Source organism: Calonectris borealis, chromosome 14 (genome assembly GCF_964195595.1).
Source record: "Calonectris borealis chromosome 14, bCalBor7.hap1.2, whole genome shotgun sequence".
Taxonomy (NCBI): Eukaryota; Metazoa; Chordata; class Aves; order Procellariiformes; family Procellariidae; genus Calonectris; species Calonectris borealis.
Window position 1 is genome coordinate 18958138 of NC_134325.1, and position 17889 is coordinate 18976026.

At 37.7% G+C, this 17889-nt stretch overlaps 1 protein-coding gene across 4 annotated transcripts in view; it reads left to right on the forward strand.

The window, feature by feature from the left end:
* Positions 1-14277, forward strand: part of CAPRIN1 (cell cycle associated protein 1) — a 38010-nt gene extending 23733 nt beyond the window's left edge. For 2 of the 4 annotated variants that reach the window (XM_075163389.1, XM_075163388.1), the window contains 10 exons: positions 1236-1391; positions 2259-2367; positions 2839-2900; positions 4983-5093; positions 5643-5792; positions 5995-6145; positions 8135-8329; positions 9526-9626; positions 10478-10541; positions 12073-14277. In XM_075163389.1, coding sequence (XP_075019490.1) covers positions 1236-1391; positions 2259-2367; positions 2839-2900; positions 4983-5093; positions 5643-5792; positions 5995-6145; positions 8135-8329; positions 9526-9626; positions 10478-10541; positions 12073-12137 — 1164 coding nt within the window. In that variant the 3' untranslated portion in view covers positions 12138-14277. The remainder of the gene's footprint in view (positions 1-1235; positions 1392-2258; positions 2368-2838; positions 2901-4982; positions 5094-5642; positions 5793-5994; positions 6146-8134; positions 8330-9525; positions 9627-10477; positions 10542-12072) is intronic. The other 2 variants (XM_075163390.1, XM_075163391.1) reach the window with 1 other exon arrangement.
* Positions 14278-17889: the final 3612 nt, after the last annotated feature.

A 17889-nucleotide genomic window follows, 5' to 3' on the forward strand; every position in this document is an offset into this window, starting at 1 on the left:
AAATTTACAGGCTTTGGGGGTGGGTGGAGGGAGTTCAAGTTTAAAGTTCAGACCTGTGATTATAGAACTGGTCTAAAATAGGACTGTTTTGTCCCTTGTGTTGACTGCTGTACAAAAATCTGTCTTCTGCAATTTTAATAAGAAACCAGCTATTTTACATAAATATTTTCAACTTTCAGGTGCATGTATGCTAATTTATGCCCTGTACAACTGTAAGTTTAAGGCTTACCTGTTTATCTGGAAGATTATTAATAATGAAAACCTCATGGGAATAGAGAAGATTGACAAGTTATTGATAATTATCTTCTTCTTAAAGGAGAGTTGTTGACATGAATGCAAATTGAAAATGGCTTTTCTGTATTATGGGAGTTGCCTAAAGAGCAAAACTGGTTAGGAATGCAAAAGTGCTGCTTTGTGCAGCTCAACTGTTCTTGTAACTATCTGTTTTCAAGCTGTTTGATGATGGTTGTTCTTAGATGCTCATGTTCAGCTTTCCTGGTTGCTCTGCTGTCTTTGACAAGGTGGTATTTGAAAGCATGTTGCTGTTTGTTGTACCTTTGTTTACGTGCACCATATTGGAATATGTCTAGTAAATCTGAGCTTTCTTGCCCGCTGTAAGTTGTGCTTCTGCTTCTGGTGTCTCCCCACGGTGCTGCCTTGCAATCTTCCTATCACGCGATGCTGCCTGCTGCTCTCTGAGACCATATATCGGCTAGCTAGGATAACACTTAAGAACTTGGGTCTATACATGGCTATGAAAATTTAAAATTTTGAAATCTTAAGAAAGACCAAAAAGTTCTGACTCTATTTACATTTGCCAAAAACATATGAGAAAAGAATTGTTCTCCTTGTGTGCGTGTGTCTGAAACTTACTTTTCCCTGACTTTCTTTAAATTTCCGGATGTTGATAAATTGCTGTCTCAAATCCTGCTCTAAAAAAATCCCCGTAATAGCGAACAAATTTTTTGTTAGCGCTGTTCTTAATGGGGAATAGAGTAGATGGAAAGCAAATAGAGCAGTCTCTAAACTTTCTCATCTTGTCAAGTGCTCAGGTCAGTAGCTGGCCACCAGTATTGGCATGACTGTAGGAGGATGTAGTATTTTTCTTCAAGAACACTATAGTAATTATGACCATAACGAATTAGGCAATAGCCATAAATTTCAAGAACTACTGAGTCACTTCTATGCGTGTTATCTTAAGCTGAAATGTCAGTCGGTTGCTTGTTTCTTTTTAGGTTGTAAATTCGCTGCAGCAACAGACACAAGCTACATCTCCTCCAGTTCCTGAACCTCACACGCTCACTACCGTGGCTCCAGCAGATCCTCTTGTTAGAAGACAGCGAGTACAGGACCTTATGGCGCAGATGCAGGGCCCTTACAACTTCATGCAGGTATGATGAACCCACCATGGTACTGTGAAGCTAGAACCAAAGAAACAAAAGCACTTTCTGGCTGTTATTCATGTTTAAAGAGTCTGCTGTAGTTTATTTGAAAAATACAATGCTCGTGCAAACAGTATAGTGCCATATGGCAAGATCTCGTCAAAGCCCGCAAACCTCTATTGCTGTCAAAGTACAGTTAGAATGTTATTTAGCTTTTCAGTCCTTGTTTGTACTAAATCTACAGAGAAGGCAGAAAGTTGTGCATCACTGGGTGCCATTGTGTATTCTGCTTAAGTGAGACCAGCTGTAAAATATCCCTTTTATAAGCTAGTTCTAAATTTTGTGTTGTGAAAAACTTCTACAACACATGAAGAGAATACTTTTTGGGTTGCTTCTCGAAGGCTCTCCTTTAACCTCTAAAGTTAGAACAACTAGAAATGCATTGGGAGATAATGGAATACATCAGAAAAAGCCTCTCCTCCTCCTCCACAAAGAACAGAGTGGGCACCTTGGTAAAAAATGAGGCATACGCTTCTTATGTTCCTTTTCTTGTTTCTTCCTACAAAGTGCTAATTTAGGATAAAGAATAAAGAATAGATTGCCGCCTATTCTGTCTGGCTATTAAAATCTCCCTCCAGTTATCTTTTTGTGAGATAAGCTCTAATTTGTATACCTGGACTGAATTTTTATTGTGATAAATAAATTTTGGAATTTTTAGTATCTTAATTGATTTAAAATGTATGGTAAAACCAACAATTGTGTAACTGTGGACTAAGCTTCCTTTATTATGACCTGGTCATTTCTGTATTCTGAATGTTAATATTTTTAAAATACAGTAAACTGGATTTGATTTTATTATTTTTATTTTTTTTCCAGGACTCTATGCTGGAGTTTGAGAACCAAACTCTTGATCCTGCTATTGTATCTGCACAGCCCATGAATCCAGCACAGAATTTGGACATGCCACAAATGGTTTGCCCTCCAGGTTTGTAATGGTAAATCCTAAACATAAATATTGGGGAAGCCTGCAAGTCATCTATTAGAAATGCTTCAGTTACTGCTACATAATAAAGGAGTCATCACAAGTAGTAATAGAGTACTGTTAAAGGTGTTTTTCTCAGAAATGTGATTGTACTTTTGAAGCATACCATTTGTAGACCTCCGATTCTCACTTGCTTCCGGATTTTGGAAGAGTGGAACACTTTAAACTTTTTTAAATGGACAAAATACGGTTTTGCTTAGCCATTCAGAAATTGCTGGATTATTTGGGACAATTGGAAAAAACGTACTTTGCATGGAAATGGTAATTGATGTTTTGAGTATAGCTTTGCCATGCCAAAGGCATAATCATCTTTACAATGATGAGCTCTGAAATAACTGAATTAGATAAGATGGTAATGCTATTCTGTAAAAGTCTTGATTGTACTATGTAATAAGTGCAATTATTTTGCTTCAGTTCATGCTGAGTCAAGACTTGCCCAGCCTAATCAAGTTCCTGTGCAACCAGAAGCTACACAGGTAACGTGTTTAGTAAATTGTATTTTGGATTTTAAATTTATTTTAGTCTTGATTTATGTTATAATAGGATTTAATTCCTAACTATATGAAAAACTCAAGGAAAATTTGAAGTTCTGATTTTGGGAAATTGGTTATCTCCATTATCTCCTCAGCATTGTCATTTATAAGCGTTACTATATACAGTTTTTATGCTATGCAAACATTGCATATTTTCTGGAATGGAGTCTTTATCAGGCATTACCCTGTTTGGAAAACTGTCAGGTTCAAGGTTGAAGTATGAGTTTATTGAGGAAACCGCATTTAGAATTAGAGGCCTCTTAACCTGAAGGGCACAAGCACAGAAGCAGTTGCAGTTTGCATTGCTCATTCTGATGGCCCGATGTGGACTTCTCGGCAATTGCCAGTTCTTTCAATCCTTGGAGCTCACCCCAGTCTTCAAATTTGGTGTGTGGATGTGATTTTTGTTTCACAAATTGACTCTTCCACATGCCTGTGCGTTAGGCTGCCATCACTTAAAATCTGTATCCCGTGTGACAGTGGTGAATTTTAAGTGGTTTTTCATGACTGAGGGGAAGGACTTTAGAATGCTGCTCTGTGTAGTCCTGTTGTAATATAGCAGTTTAACTTGAAGTTTCTCTGTGCATTCTGTTGAAGATGGACTAATAATTTGACATGTCAGTCTCTGCCTGGTAGTGTTCTCTTTCATGTTAAACCATATGTAGTAATATTTTTAATTTAGTTAGAATCGAATTGTCCTTTATTTGCTTATTTGCGACAGAAATGCCAAAACCAAAATAACTTGGTTAAAGGACAGTCTGTATCTGTTCAAGTGGGTGTCAGAATACAGATAGATTTAATGGATTAACTATATAGTTTGTGTTGTTGTTTTTGACTTGTTCTGTTACGGATGGGTCCCAGTTACTTGCTTGGATAGTATTTTAATACTGGAATTGTAGAGCAGTCAGAATTAGTTTGAACGCTGTTTTCAGTTGAGCTTTCCTGAAATTCCTCTTTAAGTAGGATGTCCTAAATGTGCTTCTGCAATGTATAAATGATGTATTCACCTTTTGATTAAGATGTGCCAAGTTTCTTACTGAATTGTCTAGTGATAAAGAACTTCCTGGTTTTGTATTAAGCATGTGTGGCATCTTTGAAGGACTCTGCTGGTCTCACTTAACAAATCTGATCCCTGTAGGTGTTTGAAAACCAAAAGAAAAATCTGGCTAGATTGTGTATCTGAATGATGGTAGTATAAATTACTTGCTTTATCTTGTCCAGATTAGGTCTGCAAGTTTTAAGTCACTCACTTGTATAGAAACAGGAATGGGGTTTTTCACCTTGAGTTTCCTCTGTACATACCTGCTGAAGTGCTAGTACTCTCAGCAGTTTTGTTGTTTTGTAGGTGTAGAATAATTTTTTTGTCAGAGAGTTCTCTCTGCACTAGCTTTTGTTTTACTGTTAAATGATGTCTGTGACTTACTCCAATGGATTTTTTTTATTTTCCTTATCTCAACCAAGTGCTGCCAATGATTCCCTTGGGGTTCTTGCAAGCAGTAGCTAAACTGGCCTCTTTCCTTTTGAATGTTCAACAAGGTGATGTGAACACACCCATCAGTCATTATCAGTTGCCTCTTAAAGTCCCCAGTAGCCATAAATGCAAAGTCCTCTGCTTTGTTGGCCAGACTTTTCACTGGACTCTGTGTAGGGGAGCAGAGGATTTAAACTTCTGTATATTTCTTGCTCTCTCTGTCTGGCTTTCCCCAGCTTTATTGTAATAGTACTTGGGGTTGCATAAGGAATTGAGAAAGTAAAAGCAAATACATGTCCAGCTGATTCAGAAATATCCACAGAATACCATCTGGCGGGGGAGTGGGTGGTGAGGCATGTTAGAATATATGTCAAGATGAGGTGGTTAAACCTCTGCTTGTTAAAAAGTACTTAATTTTTAATGGTTGTAAAGATTTGCTGGAATACATACTTTTACTAGAGAGTACCATTCATCCCAGAGTTCTCTGATAGTTTTTATAAAACTGTGTGTGAGCATCAGCTGACTTTTGGGGGCTTTGGGCTTTATTTTGTCAGGTTCCCTTGGTTTCTTCTACAAGTGAGGGATATACAGCCTCCCAACCCATGTATCAGCCTTCTCACACAACAGAGCAACGGCCACAGAAAGAATCAATTGACCAGATTCAGGCAAGTCAGATTTCACAGGGGTGGGAAGGACTCTGCTTGCAGGTGTGATCAAATGTTAGTCTATGTTTCTTTGTAAATAAAGTTTTCTAATTTTTAGTTACCTATTGAGAGGGCCGCTTCAGTTCCATTTAATTTCAAAATTTTGAGCCTGTCTGTGAGCAGCAAGTCCTTCATAGTAAAACTTTTAACTTAATAGATTGTCTGTTTAGTTAGAAGTAACATGCCAACATCAGCATATGAGCATCAGTGTTGTTTGCTTAGGAAGTGTGATTTATTTTTTTACATTAGCTAGCAGTTAGCCCAGAAACTTGTTCATTTCCCCCTGTAGTTTTTTCTAGTTGTGTTTCAAGTTAACGAGGGAGAAGACTGCTAGGTTTTTCCTCTCCCATTATGTCGTTGTGAATGAGACTGTTCAGCTGAAGTAGAAGATACTCATTTGTTGAGGTGAACCTGAGGCATTGTCAGTTTTTTTTTTTAAAGGGAAGTTTTTAAGTTAAATTTTTTGTATTATTCAAAAGCTGCTAAAATGTTGTTTGTTTTAATTACTAGGCTTCAATGTCACTGAATGCAGACCAGACCCCATCATCATCATCACTTCCCACTGCATCCCAGCCACAGGTGTTCCAGGCTGGATCTAGCAAACCTTTGCATAGCAGCGGGATCAATGTTAATGCAGCTCCATTCCAATCCATGCAAACAGTAAGTAGTAAACTAATATTTAATCCCTTTATTTTGGTAGTCATTCCTTGTGTTGTTATACAAACACTGGAATCGGTCATGTAATTACATAAAATAGTCTTTGGCTATTCACATTCCTCGGGCTTGCATGCTTCTTTACGTGATGCGATGAGGAATTGTAAAAACCGAATTGGACCAGAGAGCTATTTTTCTAATGTTATAGGTATTCAACATGAATGCACCTGTTCCTCCTGTTAATGAGCCAGAAACCCTTAAGCAGCAAAATCAGTACCAGGCCAGTTACAACCAGAGTTTCTCCAATCAGCCTCACCAAGTAGAACAATCAGATCTTCAGCAAGAACAACTCCAGACAGGTAAACTTATTTTAGCAAAAACTAGAATGGCAATAGCTTGAGTAGAGCAGATGATCAGGCTGTGAAGTCCTAGATGATGTAGCAAAGCACGTCACACATTCTCAAATGTTCCTAGTCTTGTGAAGCTTTCCCCTGAACAACGCCTGGTTTTTGTTACTCTGTCTTGGTTTGAATATCCAGCAGGGGGTGAAATTGCAGTATACATCTCTCCAACTGTTAAAAGAATTTTGCCAATTGATTCAGTTTTATATAGGTTTAAAAAAAACATGAACAGGATTAAGGATTATTGTAAAGATGAAAGCAGTGTAATGGAATACTTGGAAAACTTGATGTTAAGGTTGTTGGATGATCCTTAAATTTGCTTTAAAAAAAAAAAAAGGTTGTGCTATTTGAGATGACATTTTAAAAAGGAAGTAGTAAGCTAGAATTGAGAGCAAATATGGACTGCTTCTCACAGACGCTGTGAGGTTCATAAAGGTCTAGAACCTTCTGCTAAAATCAGTTAGACATGGTTTGAATACAGCAGGCAAAATGCTTTCCAAGTTAGCAATGTCAAAAAACCAAACAAACAGTAAAATAAAGTCTGTGTACAAAGCTATTCTTCTCCCAGCACTCTCCTCACTTTCCACTGAGATAAAATTTGCAGATGCGGAGAGGGATTTTGAGTGAAGGACACAGGACAGAGATGACAAGGGTGAAGTGCTAACAACTACTGGAGGGTGGAGTAAGGAAAAAGAGCCTGATCCTTTTTCTCTGATTATGATCTTGAATTTTGTCTTCCTTGCAAGCTGGGATACTGGGGTGGGTGGATGAGAAGAGGGAGAACCAAGTTTTCGTTGTCTACTGTATGTTTTTTGAGCCATATACAGCACAAGGCAGAAGGACAATCTGGGGAACGCTGGTGTTGAAGGTGGGCCAGGCAATATTAAATGCTTAACTTAATTTAACAGCTAAGTAAATATAACTGTTGATATACAGAAAATGCAGTGGCCTTAGAACAAAACCTGCACACTAATTAAACACTCAAAAGGATGACCACTTCATGCATTCCACGAGAATCGATGGGAAGTTGAGGAGAAGGGAGGATCTATGCAAAAGTTCCATAGCGCTCTGTGGCTGAGTGAAGTAGGCATAAAGTTGTGCTCCCTGATGGATGTTGGAGAAGTCTTCCTTTTCTGCATATGAGGGGGGCTTTATCACTTAATCTTGCTTCAGCATTTGGTATCAGGCTAAATTTTACGGCTGTTTTGTTCTTACATACAGAATTCCATCTTTTATTACATTTACTGAGCCTATAGCCCTTGGATTGCTTTTGTAATCCACTTCATTCCTGACGATTCCTGTGAAGTGAAGAGGTGGCATACCTTACTTCAAAGATGTAGTCTTACTTCAAAGATGCAGATAGTCTCAAGCTATCTGTCCTGCTCTTGCCTTTTGATTTACACATTCTATGTAAAGAAAGGATCCCCCAGCCTGTACAGTCAAAACGGCAGCTCTGTTAAAATGTTCCCATCAATCTCACCTTAGTCGGCACAGCTACACCTAACAGAGAATTTAATTAGTGAAAGCAAAGATTTCTTAGTGGCTCTCTGCCATTTCAGAGAGGAGGAGGTTACAGAAGTGGGTTAACTTACTCATACTGTTTTTTCCAGAGTGTGTGTTGCTGATTTTTAAAGGGTTTGAAATAGCACAGGAAGATTGTACGTGCATTAGGAATACTTGTTGCTGAACTTACACTAGAGAATTCTTGACACTGACTTAAATCAACTCTACAGTTTCTGTGTTGTTTTAATATTGTGGTATATCTGAATAGTGAACTTGGTATTTAATTCTGCAGATTGTTTTTCTTTGAATGGGTGAGCATTTATAGATGTGTTCAATGGTATTTCAAAGCTTTGAATGTTGAGTTTGAAGAGAGTATATGTGGGAACATAAATAAAGAAGTGCAGACTTCTATACTTAATTTTTTTCTCCACACTTCCAATATAGTGGTTGGTACTTACCATGGTTCCCCGGACCAGACTCATCAAGTGGCGGGTAACCACCAGCAACCTCCCCAACAGAATACTGGATTTCCACGTAACAGTCAGCCTTATTATAACAGTCGAGGAGTGTCTCGTGGTGGATCACGTGGGGCTCGTGGCTTAATGAACGGTTACAGGGGACCGGCAAATGGATTTAGAGGTAAACAGCTTTACTAAACTCTCTCATTTGATTTTTACTTCTTTCTGGAAGTGTCAAGATACCAAGCGTTAAACTTGACCTACTGTTGTTTTTATACTGCAGTAGTATCTCTGTAAGATATTTAAACTTGTAGTAAAAATTCCAGTTGCTTTAGCTATCTTAAGCAACTGAAATTTTAGGTGTTTGGTTAGGCTTCCTACTAGGATGTAAACAAAGAAGCATTTTTTTCCATTCTGTGCTGAAGGCTTAGTGTTAGTTTGATTAGGTATCTACTGCAAGTATATACAAACCTGGAAATAGCCAACAGAATTTCACAACCATCAAGTGAGGAATTCAGATGCCAGTTGGTTTTTCAAAAATGTTCTTTATTTCCAGTTATGGTAGAAGCAGTGTATTTTAAAGAGTTCCATGTTTCATCATATTGAGAATAGGCTGGATACTGTAGAAGTACAAGAACAAAAAAGTCCAAAAGTCATGACTCTGAGGGAATTAACAGGAGCAGAGGAATGATAGGGTAGTTCTGGATAAATAAGAGTACTTTCATGATTCCTGGAGATTATTATATGTGGTTGTCAATGTTACGAAGATGTTAGAATGGGGGAGGGAGACAGTTTCCGTGGCAGGTGTTACAGGATTAGACTAATGGATACAGTACTGTGTTCTGTTGCCATGTTTTCTTCCTCTCGTGGTTGGAGAGTAGAGGAGAAACCTGTGTAATACAAATAGAACTGATTGTAGTAGGGAATGCAGTTGTCACTTCTTGTCTGCTTAAAATTGATCTGGATTCTGCAGCCATCCTTGGACATGGTTCTTAGCATTCAGGAGAGTCTTGGCTCAGGAACAACTTCTTGCTTGTGTTGGCTGTTGTGGCCTTGTAGGTCACAGCTGTTACATTTAGATCCTAGTATTATGTTTAGCTTTGGATTGAATGTTATGTAAATCAAACTTCAAATTACTAGAAAAATGCATTGAATTGCCATCTCCTCCCAGTTCTTACTAGGTCTTCATTCTTGTTTCTTGTAATAGTATTAGCACTGATGTTGCAAACATTTGCTTGACTTGCAGGTAAACGGTACTTACTAAAGGGAGTTTTTTCCTCAGCTTTAGGTAAAATGCTGTTACTGCTTTTCTTTATATGGTAGCATAAAGTAATAGGCTATCATTTCCAAGTGAAAGATTTGTACCCTGTTCCTTAGGAGGATATGATGGCTACCGTCCTTCCTTTTCCAACACTCCAAACAGTGGTTACACGCAGCCCCAATTTAATGCTCCTCGGGATTATTCAAACTACCAGCGGGTAAGCTACTATTATGTTGTGACAGTCTAACAGTAGAAGAAAAAAGTACCTGTCAATGAAAGCACTCAAACAAATCTATTAGTGAAAACTTCTCCGAGGACTTTTTTTATTGCTAATGAAGACAAACGTTTCAGGTACTAAACAGATATTTAGAAATAGCAGAATATTAAATGGCTGGTTGGGAAACGTGTTCTATTTGGCTGATCGATCTCTAAAGGAATTAGTCTAGTAACTAGAGCAAGGTTGAGTGAATTTTAAAGAACCCTTTCTTAAATATAATTATTTTCACAGCTTTGTTGGAAAGAAACTTAGAGAAGAACTTAAATCCATTGAAATTAGCTTTTCAAACTTGTTTGGGATGGCCTGTCCTCTGCCATGCTGATATGTTACTCTGAAATTTGTGTAGAATTTCATTGTTCTGAAAGAAGTATGCTCAGTTTGCTCAAAGCTTAGACTGACTGGAAAATTCTAACTCTGCATATCCCCAAACAAGTATTTATAAGCAAATGAGATGACAGATTTTGATCCTGCCGGTAGAATATCGCTTCATTTGTTGATTGGTCCTTCAGCAAATTCATCAGTTTGATCTCTGTGTAGTTTGAAAATTTGAACACTAAATACATCTCTTTATATTTGTTATTTATATTGAACAACATATCCTGTAACTGGAGGGAGAATTTGTCATTTTATGTTTTGTTATACCTGCTAGGTACTAGTATCTTTTTCTAAGATTAATTTAAACTAATAAAATGCTATATGTTGAAGTCAGGTGTTCTGTCAGTGCATATTGCTTTAATAGCTCCTTATATTTCCTGAAACATAACAAAACTTTCTTCATTTCTTTGCTTCAGGATGGATATCAACAGAACTTCAAACGTGGCTCTGGACAAAGTGGACCTCGGGGAGCTCCTAGAGGTAATTCCTGAGTAGTGAATAATTTATTTGGGCTGAACAGAAGTTTTTGGTCCAACTTCTGGAGTTTTGGATTTAAAAAGCAACCTCACTCCTTATTCAGCAAGTCACAATTGAAGAACAAGCTTATTTTCCTCTGACGTCATAGTTGGCTCTGCTTTTGAACAGGGGTAGGACTTGGAGGACCTCTTGAGGTCCCTTCTGACTTGAATTATACTGTGATCCTTTGAACTTGGTGGTGGAAGTTTAGCTGGCTGTTGAATGAGGAATTCTTTGAAAAGAAGTTAAAACAACAATTGCTTTTGACACTTCAAATGTAGCAGAACTATGTAGTTGCCTTTTTTTAATGAAAGCTGTAGGAAAGTGGTTTTTTTTTTGTGACGTTTATCATGACTTAAGATCTGCTTAGTAGGTGCGTTAGTAGTTTGCAAGTAAAACTTGCTTGTAAAGCAGATACCGGGCTTGAGCTGGCTGTCAGCCTTCAGAATTGTATGTTACTCTGTCGCACTTAAAGATGTCCTACTCCATCTGTTGTGGAGGTCTCTTTTGACCTGAGGATACAAAACTTCCCTCCATGCTCATCTGTTCCTTCATCTTATAGAATTGTTGCTTTTAGCTTATGGAGGTACGTTGTCCTGTAGCTTCATCTGAGTGTTTGCCACATGTTCATCTGAGAAAACAAAAGCAAAAACCCCACATATATAATGAGGCTGTAGTTGAACTTATAAATTTTATTTTCAACACGATTTCCACAGTTCTTTTTTTAGTAGATTTTTGGTCATGAGACTGTCTTCTGTCTCGATACAGACATTTCCATGAGAATCTTGAGTTACCACCAGAGTGCTTTGTCAGTGAGGACAGCTTGAGGCTGTACGTTGCACTGTCGGTGAAACCACAGTTCCGTGTGGTAGTTTGGTTTTGAAGAATTCTGTCCTTGACTGGTACTGAAAGCGCTGTAGTGTGGAACGATGGCCTGAAGTTCAACGTTGTACTAGGCTGTGGTGAAACTGGGAGCATATTTTAGGAAGCACAACTATAATGAAGAAAAGTCTTGAGGTTCGTTTTCAGGGATATGCAGACAAACATGAGAGGGGGATTCCCCAAGTGACCTACAATTCTCATATACTGAGAGTGTGAGCTACAGGCAGTCTCTTTCTTAATGAAGGAAGAAAAGAATGGAAGTTAAAACATGACTAGTTAGCTCACAGTACTTCTATTTAAAATACGGTAAAGTAATTATTCCTTACGTTAATGCAAAACTTTTATTTTTAGTCTTACATTCATAACTTCATGACTTTTTTTTTTTACCTGAAGTCATTACGGCTTTGTAGTTCTGGGAAAAAAAATACTGGGATAAAACTGTAAAGACAGGTTACATGCTGTTGAGTTTTGATTTGAAGGAGCTTTTAGAACCATATATAGTCTAGATACACACCTGGGAATTCTTACTCAGTTTAGACCAGAGCTTTTAGGAATTTTTTAAAATAACCTGACTTCATGCATAATTCAAGTGCCTTTCTTACATGTTTTCTAGGTCGTGGAGGGCCCCCAAGACCAAACAGAGGGATGCCTCAAATGAATGCTCAGCAAGTGAATTAAACAAATTCACAGGATTACATTAAACGCCAAAAACACACTGGCCAGTGTACTATACATGTTACCAGAAGAGTTATTATCTATTTGTTCTCCCTTACAGGAAGTTTGTTGTAAAGGGACTATTTTCATTACCCATAATGACAGGACTACAGTTGCCAGCTTTATATTACCTGGATATGGAAAGAAACGAAACAACGTTTACTCTGCATGTTCTGTCCTAAGCATCATCTTGAGCCTTGCACATGAGATTCAGATTCCTCACCCTTGCTAAGAGTAAAGCAAAAAAGGCAATTTTCAGGGTGATCCAATCTCCATGGTTAACTGAAGTGGCAGGAAAAAGCAAAGACTCACTTCTGACATTTAAAAGTGATGTAACAAATTTGGATAAAATCTGCAAATTTGTAAAGATTTACTGTGGCGGCAGTTGACAAAACTTAATGTTCCCATGAAAGGATGGAAAAGGTGAAGTGTGGCTTGGTAGAGCAACTGCATTTCAGCTTTTTCGTACTAAATTGAAGCACTGAACAGTTAAAGTTGCGTAGTGATGCATATTTCCCTAAATAGACAAATAGGCTTATAGCCAGTTTTTGACAAAGAAGCAGCACCCTTAGCTACAGCACTCCTCATCACCAGGGCCCTGTTTACTGTGGCTAAGGATTTAAGATCGCTTGCATAACTGCTAATGTAATTGTGTAATTTTTTTTTTTAAAGAAGGAAAAAAAAAAAGCTTTGATTTGGCACTTCAACAAAATTTTGCAACAAATGTGAGATATAATCTGGATGGCCACTGTATATTTGATGTGAAGTATTTAGATATCTCTCTGAAACACTTTTAAGTTTCTTTGATAGCAATGACTTTTGTAAGGATTGGTATTCTCTATCATTCCTTATAACTTGCACATTGTCTGTCACTAATACTTGACCTTGCTGTATTATCACCTAAATAACTGATGCCGGTACTGATGGAAATCTCTAATGGATAATCATAACACTTTTGGTCACATGTCCTTTTGTCTTTCCTGCAGCCTTGAAGGTTTTAAGAAATCTCAAATGCCCGCTGCTGCTGCCCTTTTAATTGCTATCTTTTGAAAAGCACCAGTATGTGTTAGAATTGATTTCCCCTTTTAAGGGAAATGACAGCCAGCAGTTACAATTCTAATGGTATAAGAAAGACAAATAAAACATGTTTATAAAAATTGTATCCTGGAACACTGGTTTTCAGCGACTGAAACAAATTTAATGTAATGGGGTGACATTTCATAAGGTTGGTTTGTTTTTTTTCCCTCCCCCAATAGTTTCTCTTTTTCCTGAATAGATGCAAACCCTCTTCCTGTTTTTCTGATTTTATTCTAATAGCTGTGACTTCTTCTGGGAAACTTTCTTTTTATGGACTTTTCATCAAGGCAGCAATGTATAAAAGAAATGGCATAAGACTAGGAGCTGGAAAATACCAAGTCTTATTCAAGTTTTACTGCATACTTGTGGTATAATCTTTGGAAAATCACTTGTGCCTACCTTTTGCGCACATGCACTCTCTCTGCAGTGGGGAGAATATATTGATAGCTGCCTCCATAGAGGTGTTGGTAGTTCTGTCGCATTCTATAGCACGTGCAAGAAGAAAAGTGCTATATATGTTAAGTATTGCTCATCAAATAATTCCTACCTGTGGAAAGGTGAAATTGAGTAACAGCTACATGTTGTTTAACTGTTATATACAAAACTGAAGGTTGTTTTCACTCAAAGGGTCATTTCTACTTTGTATCACAACTGAACTTTCAGAACTTGTAGTCAGGTATTTTGACTTCATTGTTAAATAATCTGAAACTCCATACAAATAGGTGGTAATATCACTTTTCCATGTTCTGTGTGAAGAGCACAAATGAGAAATGTTTTTACTGAGAGAAGTGATAAGCTTGTGAAGAAGATACTACATACCAGACATCTTGAAACGATGCTGATGGCTAGAAGCAGCAGTTTTAGTCAAGGCTTAGAAACATTCCGTACCAGTATAACAATATAAACTGCAGTCCGGTGAGAAGTTGCTGTTCTGTGTCTTTTTTAGGAAGCTATTACTGAGATAATAGTCCCAACTGTTTTTTAACTGGAAAAAAATAAAAAGACAAACCTTTCAATGTTGAACTGATGTAGGAAAACAGTGAATTCTTTTTTTAAATTATTTTATTTTTTTGTGCATCAGCTTTTTAAATGGTTGGTAGAACACAAGCTAATCAGCTTTTTCCATTGCACACCAAATGCTTCTTAAATAGCTAATTGTAGTTTGACAGTAAACTTGCAGCATACTGAATTAAAGACCACTGAATGGATCAGAACATTCCACTTAAGTTTTGGGTTTTTTTTCTTTTTAACTTAAATTTATTAATAAAACATTGGGTAGTTGAGAGGCCTCTTAATTGAGATACAACTTTGTAAGCCTTTTTGTGTATGAAAATGGTCTTTAGAGTAGCTGCTCTACTGTATAGAGGGAGATGTGTTAAAATAATAACAACCGTCAAACAAGTACGTAAGATGTGTTTAATCTGGGAATTTGCACTGACTCCTCTAATCTCAATATATGTGTCTAATAAACAGTGTACTGGAAAATTGGCTTGAGTCACAGTATGGCACATAGATCCACTAACTGGTTTTTCTGGCCTGTTCAGGGGAACTTTTAAGTATCTTCACTCTGTAACTTAGCTTTAGATCTGAGTTGCATCCAGCTCACAAGCACTCCTAGATACGTCTTTTGAAAAAGATGGTATTTTGAACAAAGACCATTATAAGAAGTGATCATACTGAGGCGAAACGGTGGCAGTTCCGTGCTGGTTGTGTTGTAGAGCCCTTTCTGGATGCCAGGGGCTGAGCTGCGTTTATTCTAGTTAGCTGCTGCTTCAGGGGAGCTCGGGCCTGATGCCTGTGATTGGAAAGCGCCAGTGAGCATAACAAAGTGCTACTTCTGAGCCTGTATGTAGACACATCAGTTGCACTTTTCGGTGGTTTTACTTTATTCTGTGAACCTGTGTTTTGGGAGCGTAACAGCCTAGTTATGAGTTATGACTGTCGTCTTGCATATACAGCTACTAGGAAGAGATACAGATTTTTATTTTGGCGGGGGCTTCATTATCTAAAATTGCTAGGCTGTGATAACGTACAGTGGTATGTGTTTGAGAACAAACTTCTAGCTTCAGCGTCTTACTTCCTCTTGGCTGTAATACAAGGATTCTTGAGTAAATAACTTATAAATCACTTGAGTTTCCAGATGTTTCTACCTAATGTTACTGTGTCTGGGAAACTTGGATCCTTCCTAGACATCCTACAACTTAAATATTTAACTCAGAAATCATGAGCTATTTTCTCATACCTAAGGTCAATGTTGTCCTACATTTTACCTCTGTTCTCCCTGTATACAGGCTGTCCTTTTAAAAACAGTTCACCAATATGACTCTTGGATTTTGCTGGGGAGGGAGTTCGAGACTTCACTTAACCCCTATTATCTTTCCAAGATACTGTCTTTTGTGTATAGCAATCTCTAAAGCATAACATCATTCAGAATAGTTAGAAGAGTAGTAGCCACTTAATGTATTCTGCCGGGACTTTATAACTCTGAGAGAGCTTTGTGACCTTAAAAATGTGTCTTCTCAAAATATCCTGCTGACCTTATTTGTTAGGCAGATTCTTTGATTGGGTTACAGGTCACCTTTGATGTGTCTTTGGGGAATGGATCGAGCTTCCTTCTTTCCCGCAAATGGCGTTTGAGGAACTACTTTGGAGAGAGAAAAGTAACTGAAAAGGCTTTAACTCGAGACAAATTTTGAAAAGATGATAAATGATACTGAAAAAGTGGTTAAGCTTCATATGATTAAAAGCAAATAGGGCAAAACCTTTGTGGTCCAGCAGAGTAAGATAGCAAAACCAATTGGTCAGAAAAATCTTGATCTTCCTATTCTGTTTTTTAAGTTTTGGCATTGCCTAAGCCAAGTAGTTGACTTTTCTTACCTCTTCTTTGCAAGAACCATTCGTTATAAATGTATGTCTGAGATACAAGTGTTTGGGCTCAGTGGACAGAACGGTGCTGTCTTCTCCCATCCCAAGTCTCCTGTGGACACAAAGGGACATGAGAACACTGCTCATTAACCAGCCCCATTAATGAGGCTGCCAGTCACTTCTTGAAAAATAAAGATCATCCCTCTTGCTCATGCAAAACTGTTCTTGATTAAAGTGTGTGCAAAGTATCAAAACAGATACTTGAAGACACAAATTTATAGCTGGAGTTGAGGTTTGTGACTATATGAAGTAGACTGTATAGTCTTTAAAATCTGTGCACCTGTTTTTACAGTATTCCATCTGCATTGAATATGGATGGGACTAGAAAGGTTTTTAAACGCTTGAGCTGGCAACAGCTAAGTTCTACGGATGGGGTGGGTGGGGGTGTTCTTTGCCACTGACCGAAAAATGGGTGCCTCATCTGAACAGCAAGCAGGAAATGATCCTGAACAATAAAACTTTCCTTTTGAACTTAGAAAGATTATTTCCTTATGTAAATCTGGGCTTAAATATAGTTATGATTGTTGTCTGGAACTTCACTGGAAACACAAACATTGCAAAATCGTGTAGTTTTCTTCTAATTCTGTTTTTCTCTAAATTACAAAATTTGTTAAAATTTCTTTGACTTCTGTCACAACGTAAGCATCTGAGCGTTTGATTGGTCTCATACTAATCTTGGCTGTCATAGTTGGTGGCAGAACTTAACAGAAGGAGCTTTGACATGAACTTTGGGAAAATTCCCTTATTTAACGTCAGATGAGCATACCTGCTAGTCATGAAGAAGGCTAATCGCTTAAACTAATGTGTTTCTGTTTGGCCAATTTGTTTTTCTGGAGGGAGGGAGATGGGGAAGGTCCTTCAAATTTCCTGGTCTGCAAATACTGCTTGCTTTTACATTGAAATGTTTTTCATCCCAGTCAGTACATTTTCCAAGAGGAAAGGTTCTGTGCTTTTGAGAACCACTGCACCTGGCTGCTTAGGATTTGATGTTGCATTCAAATCATCTTAACATTAAAAGGAAAGAAGATGTCTATGCTGTAATGGACTGCTAAAGGAACTTAAATGTTTCTTCCTCTATGTGAGAGCTAGCCCCTGACCTTCATACACTTCTACGAAAACTTAAAGCAGCATCTTGGATTTCTGCCTCTATTCCTACAGGGTTTCAGAAACTGGGCATTGTTGAATTTTTGGGGTGGTATGGCAGAGTCTGTGATGAGAAACGAGTTTTCTAAATGGTTTATTTAAGAGAAGAGGTGCTATTCTGGTAACCACTTTCTTAGGTTTTTTAATATAATGCAATTAAAATGATTTGTGGCTCTGTAGATCTAGCCTTAATGGAGGGAAGGAAATCTGTTTTCTAAAATCCACATCCTAAAGCGAATATGAGCGATGCTTAAGAGAACTGTGTTAGGAAAACTTCAGCCTAACTTTATCTGTGTTAGCTCTTGCTGTAATTATTAACCCATTAATCTTAAAAGCTAGGTTCTGTTCCCCCCACCACTTAACGTTCTTAAAATAATCAGTAGGTGAAACTAGCTCAGTTCCAACTATGGTGGCCAATTTCTCCTTGCTATAAAATGTGCTCAGATATCCAGTAGTGGATCAAGAGTACACTGGAAAGTTTGATATCAAGATAAATTTTAGCAATTATATATTAGACTTTTACTAAATGAAAATGTATTTCCTTTTTTGAAGCTATTCAATTTTAGAATAA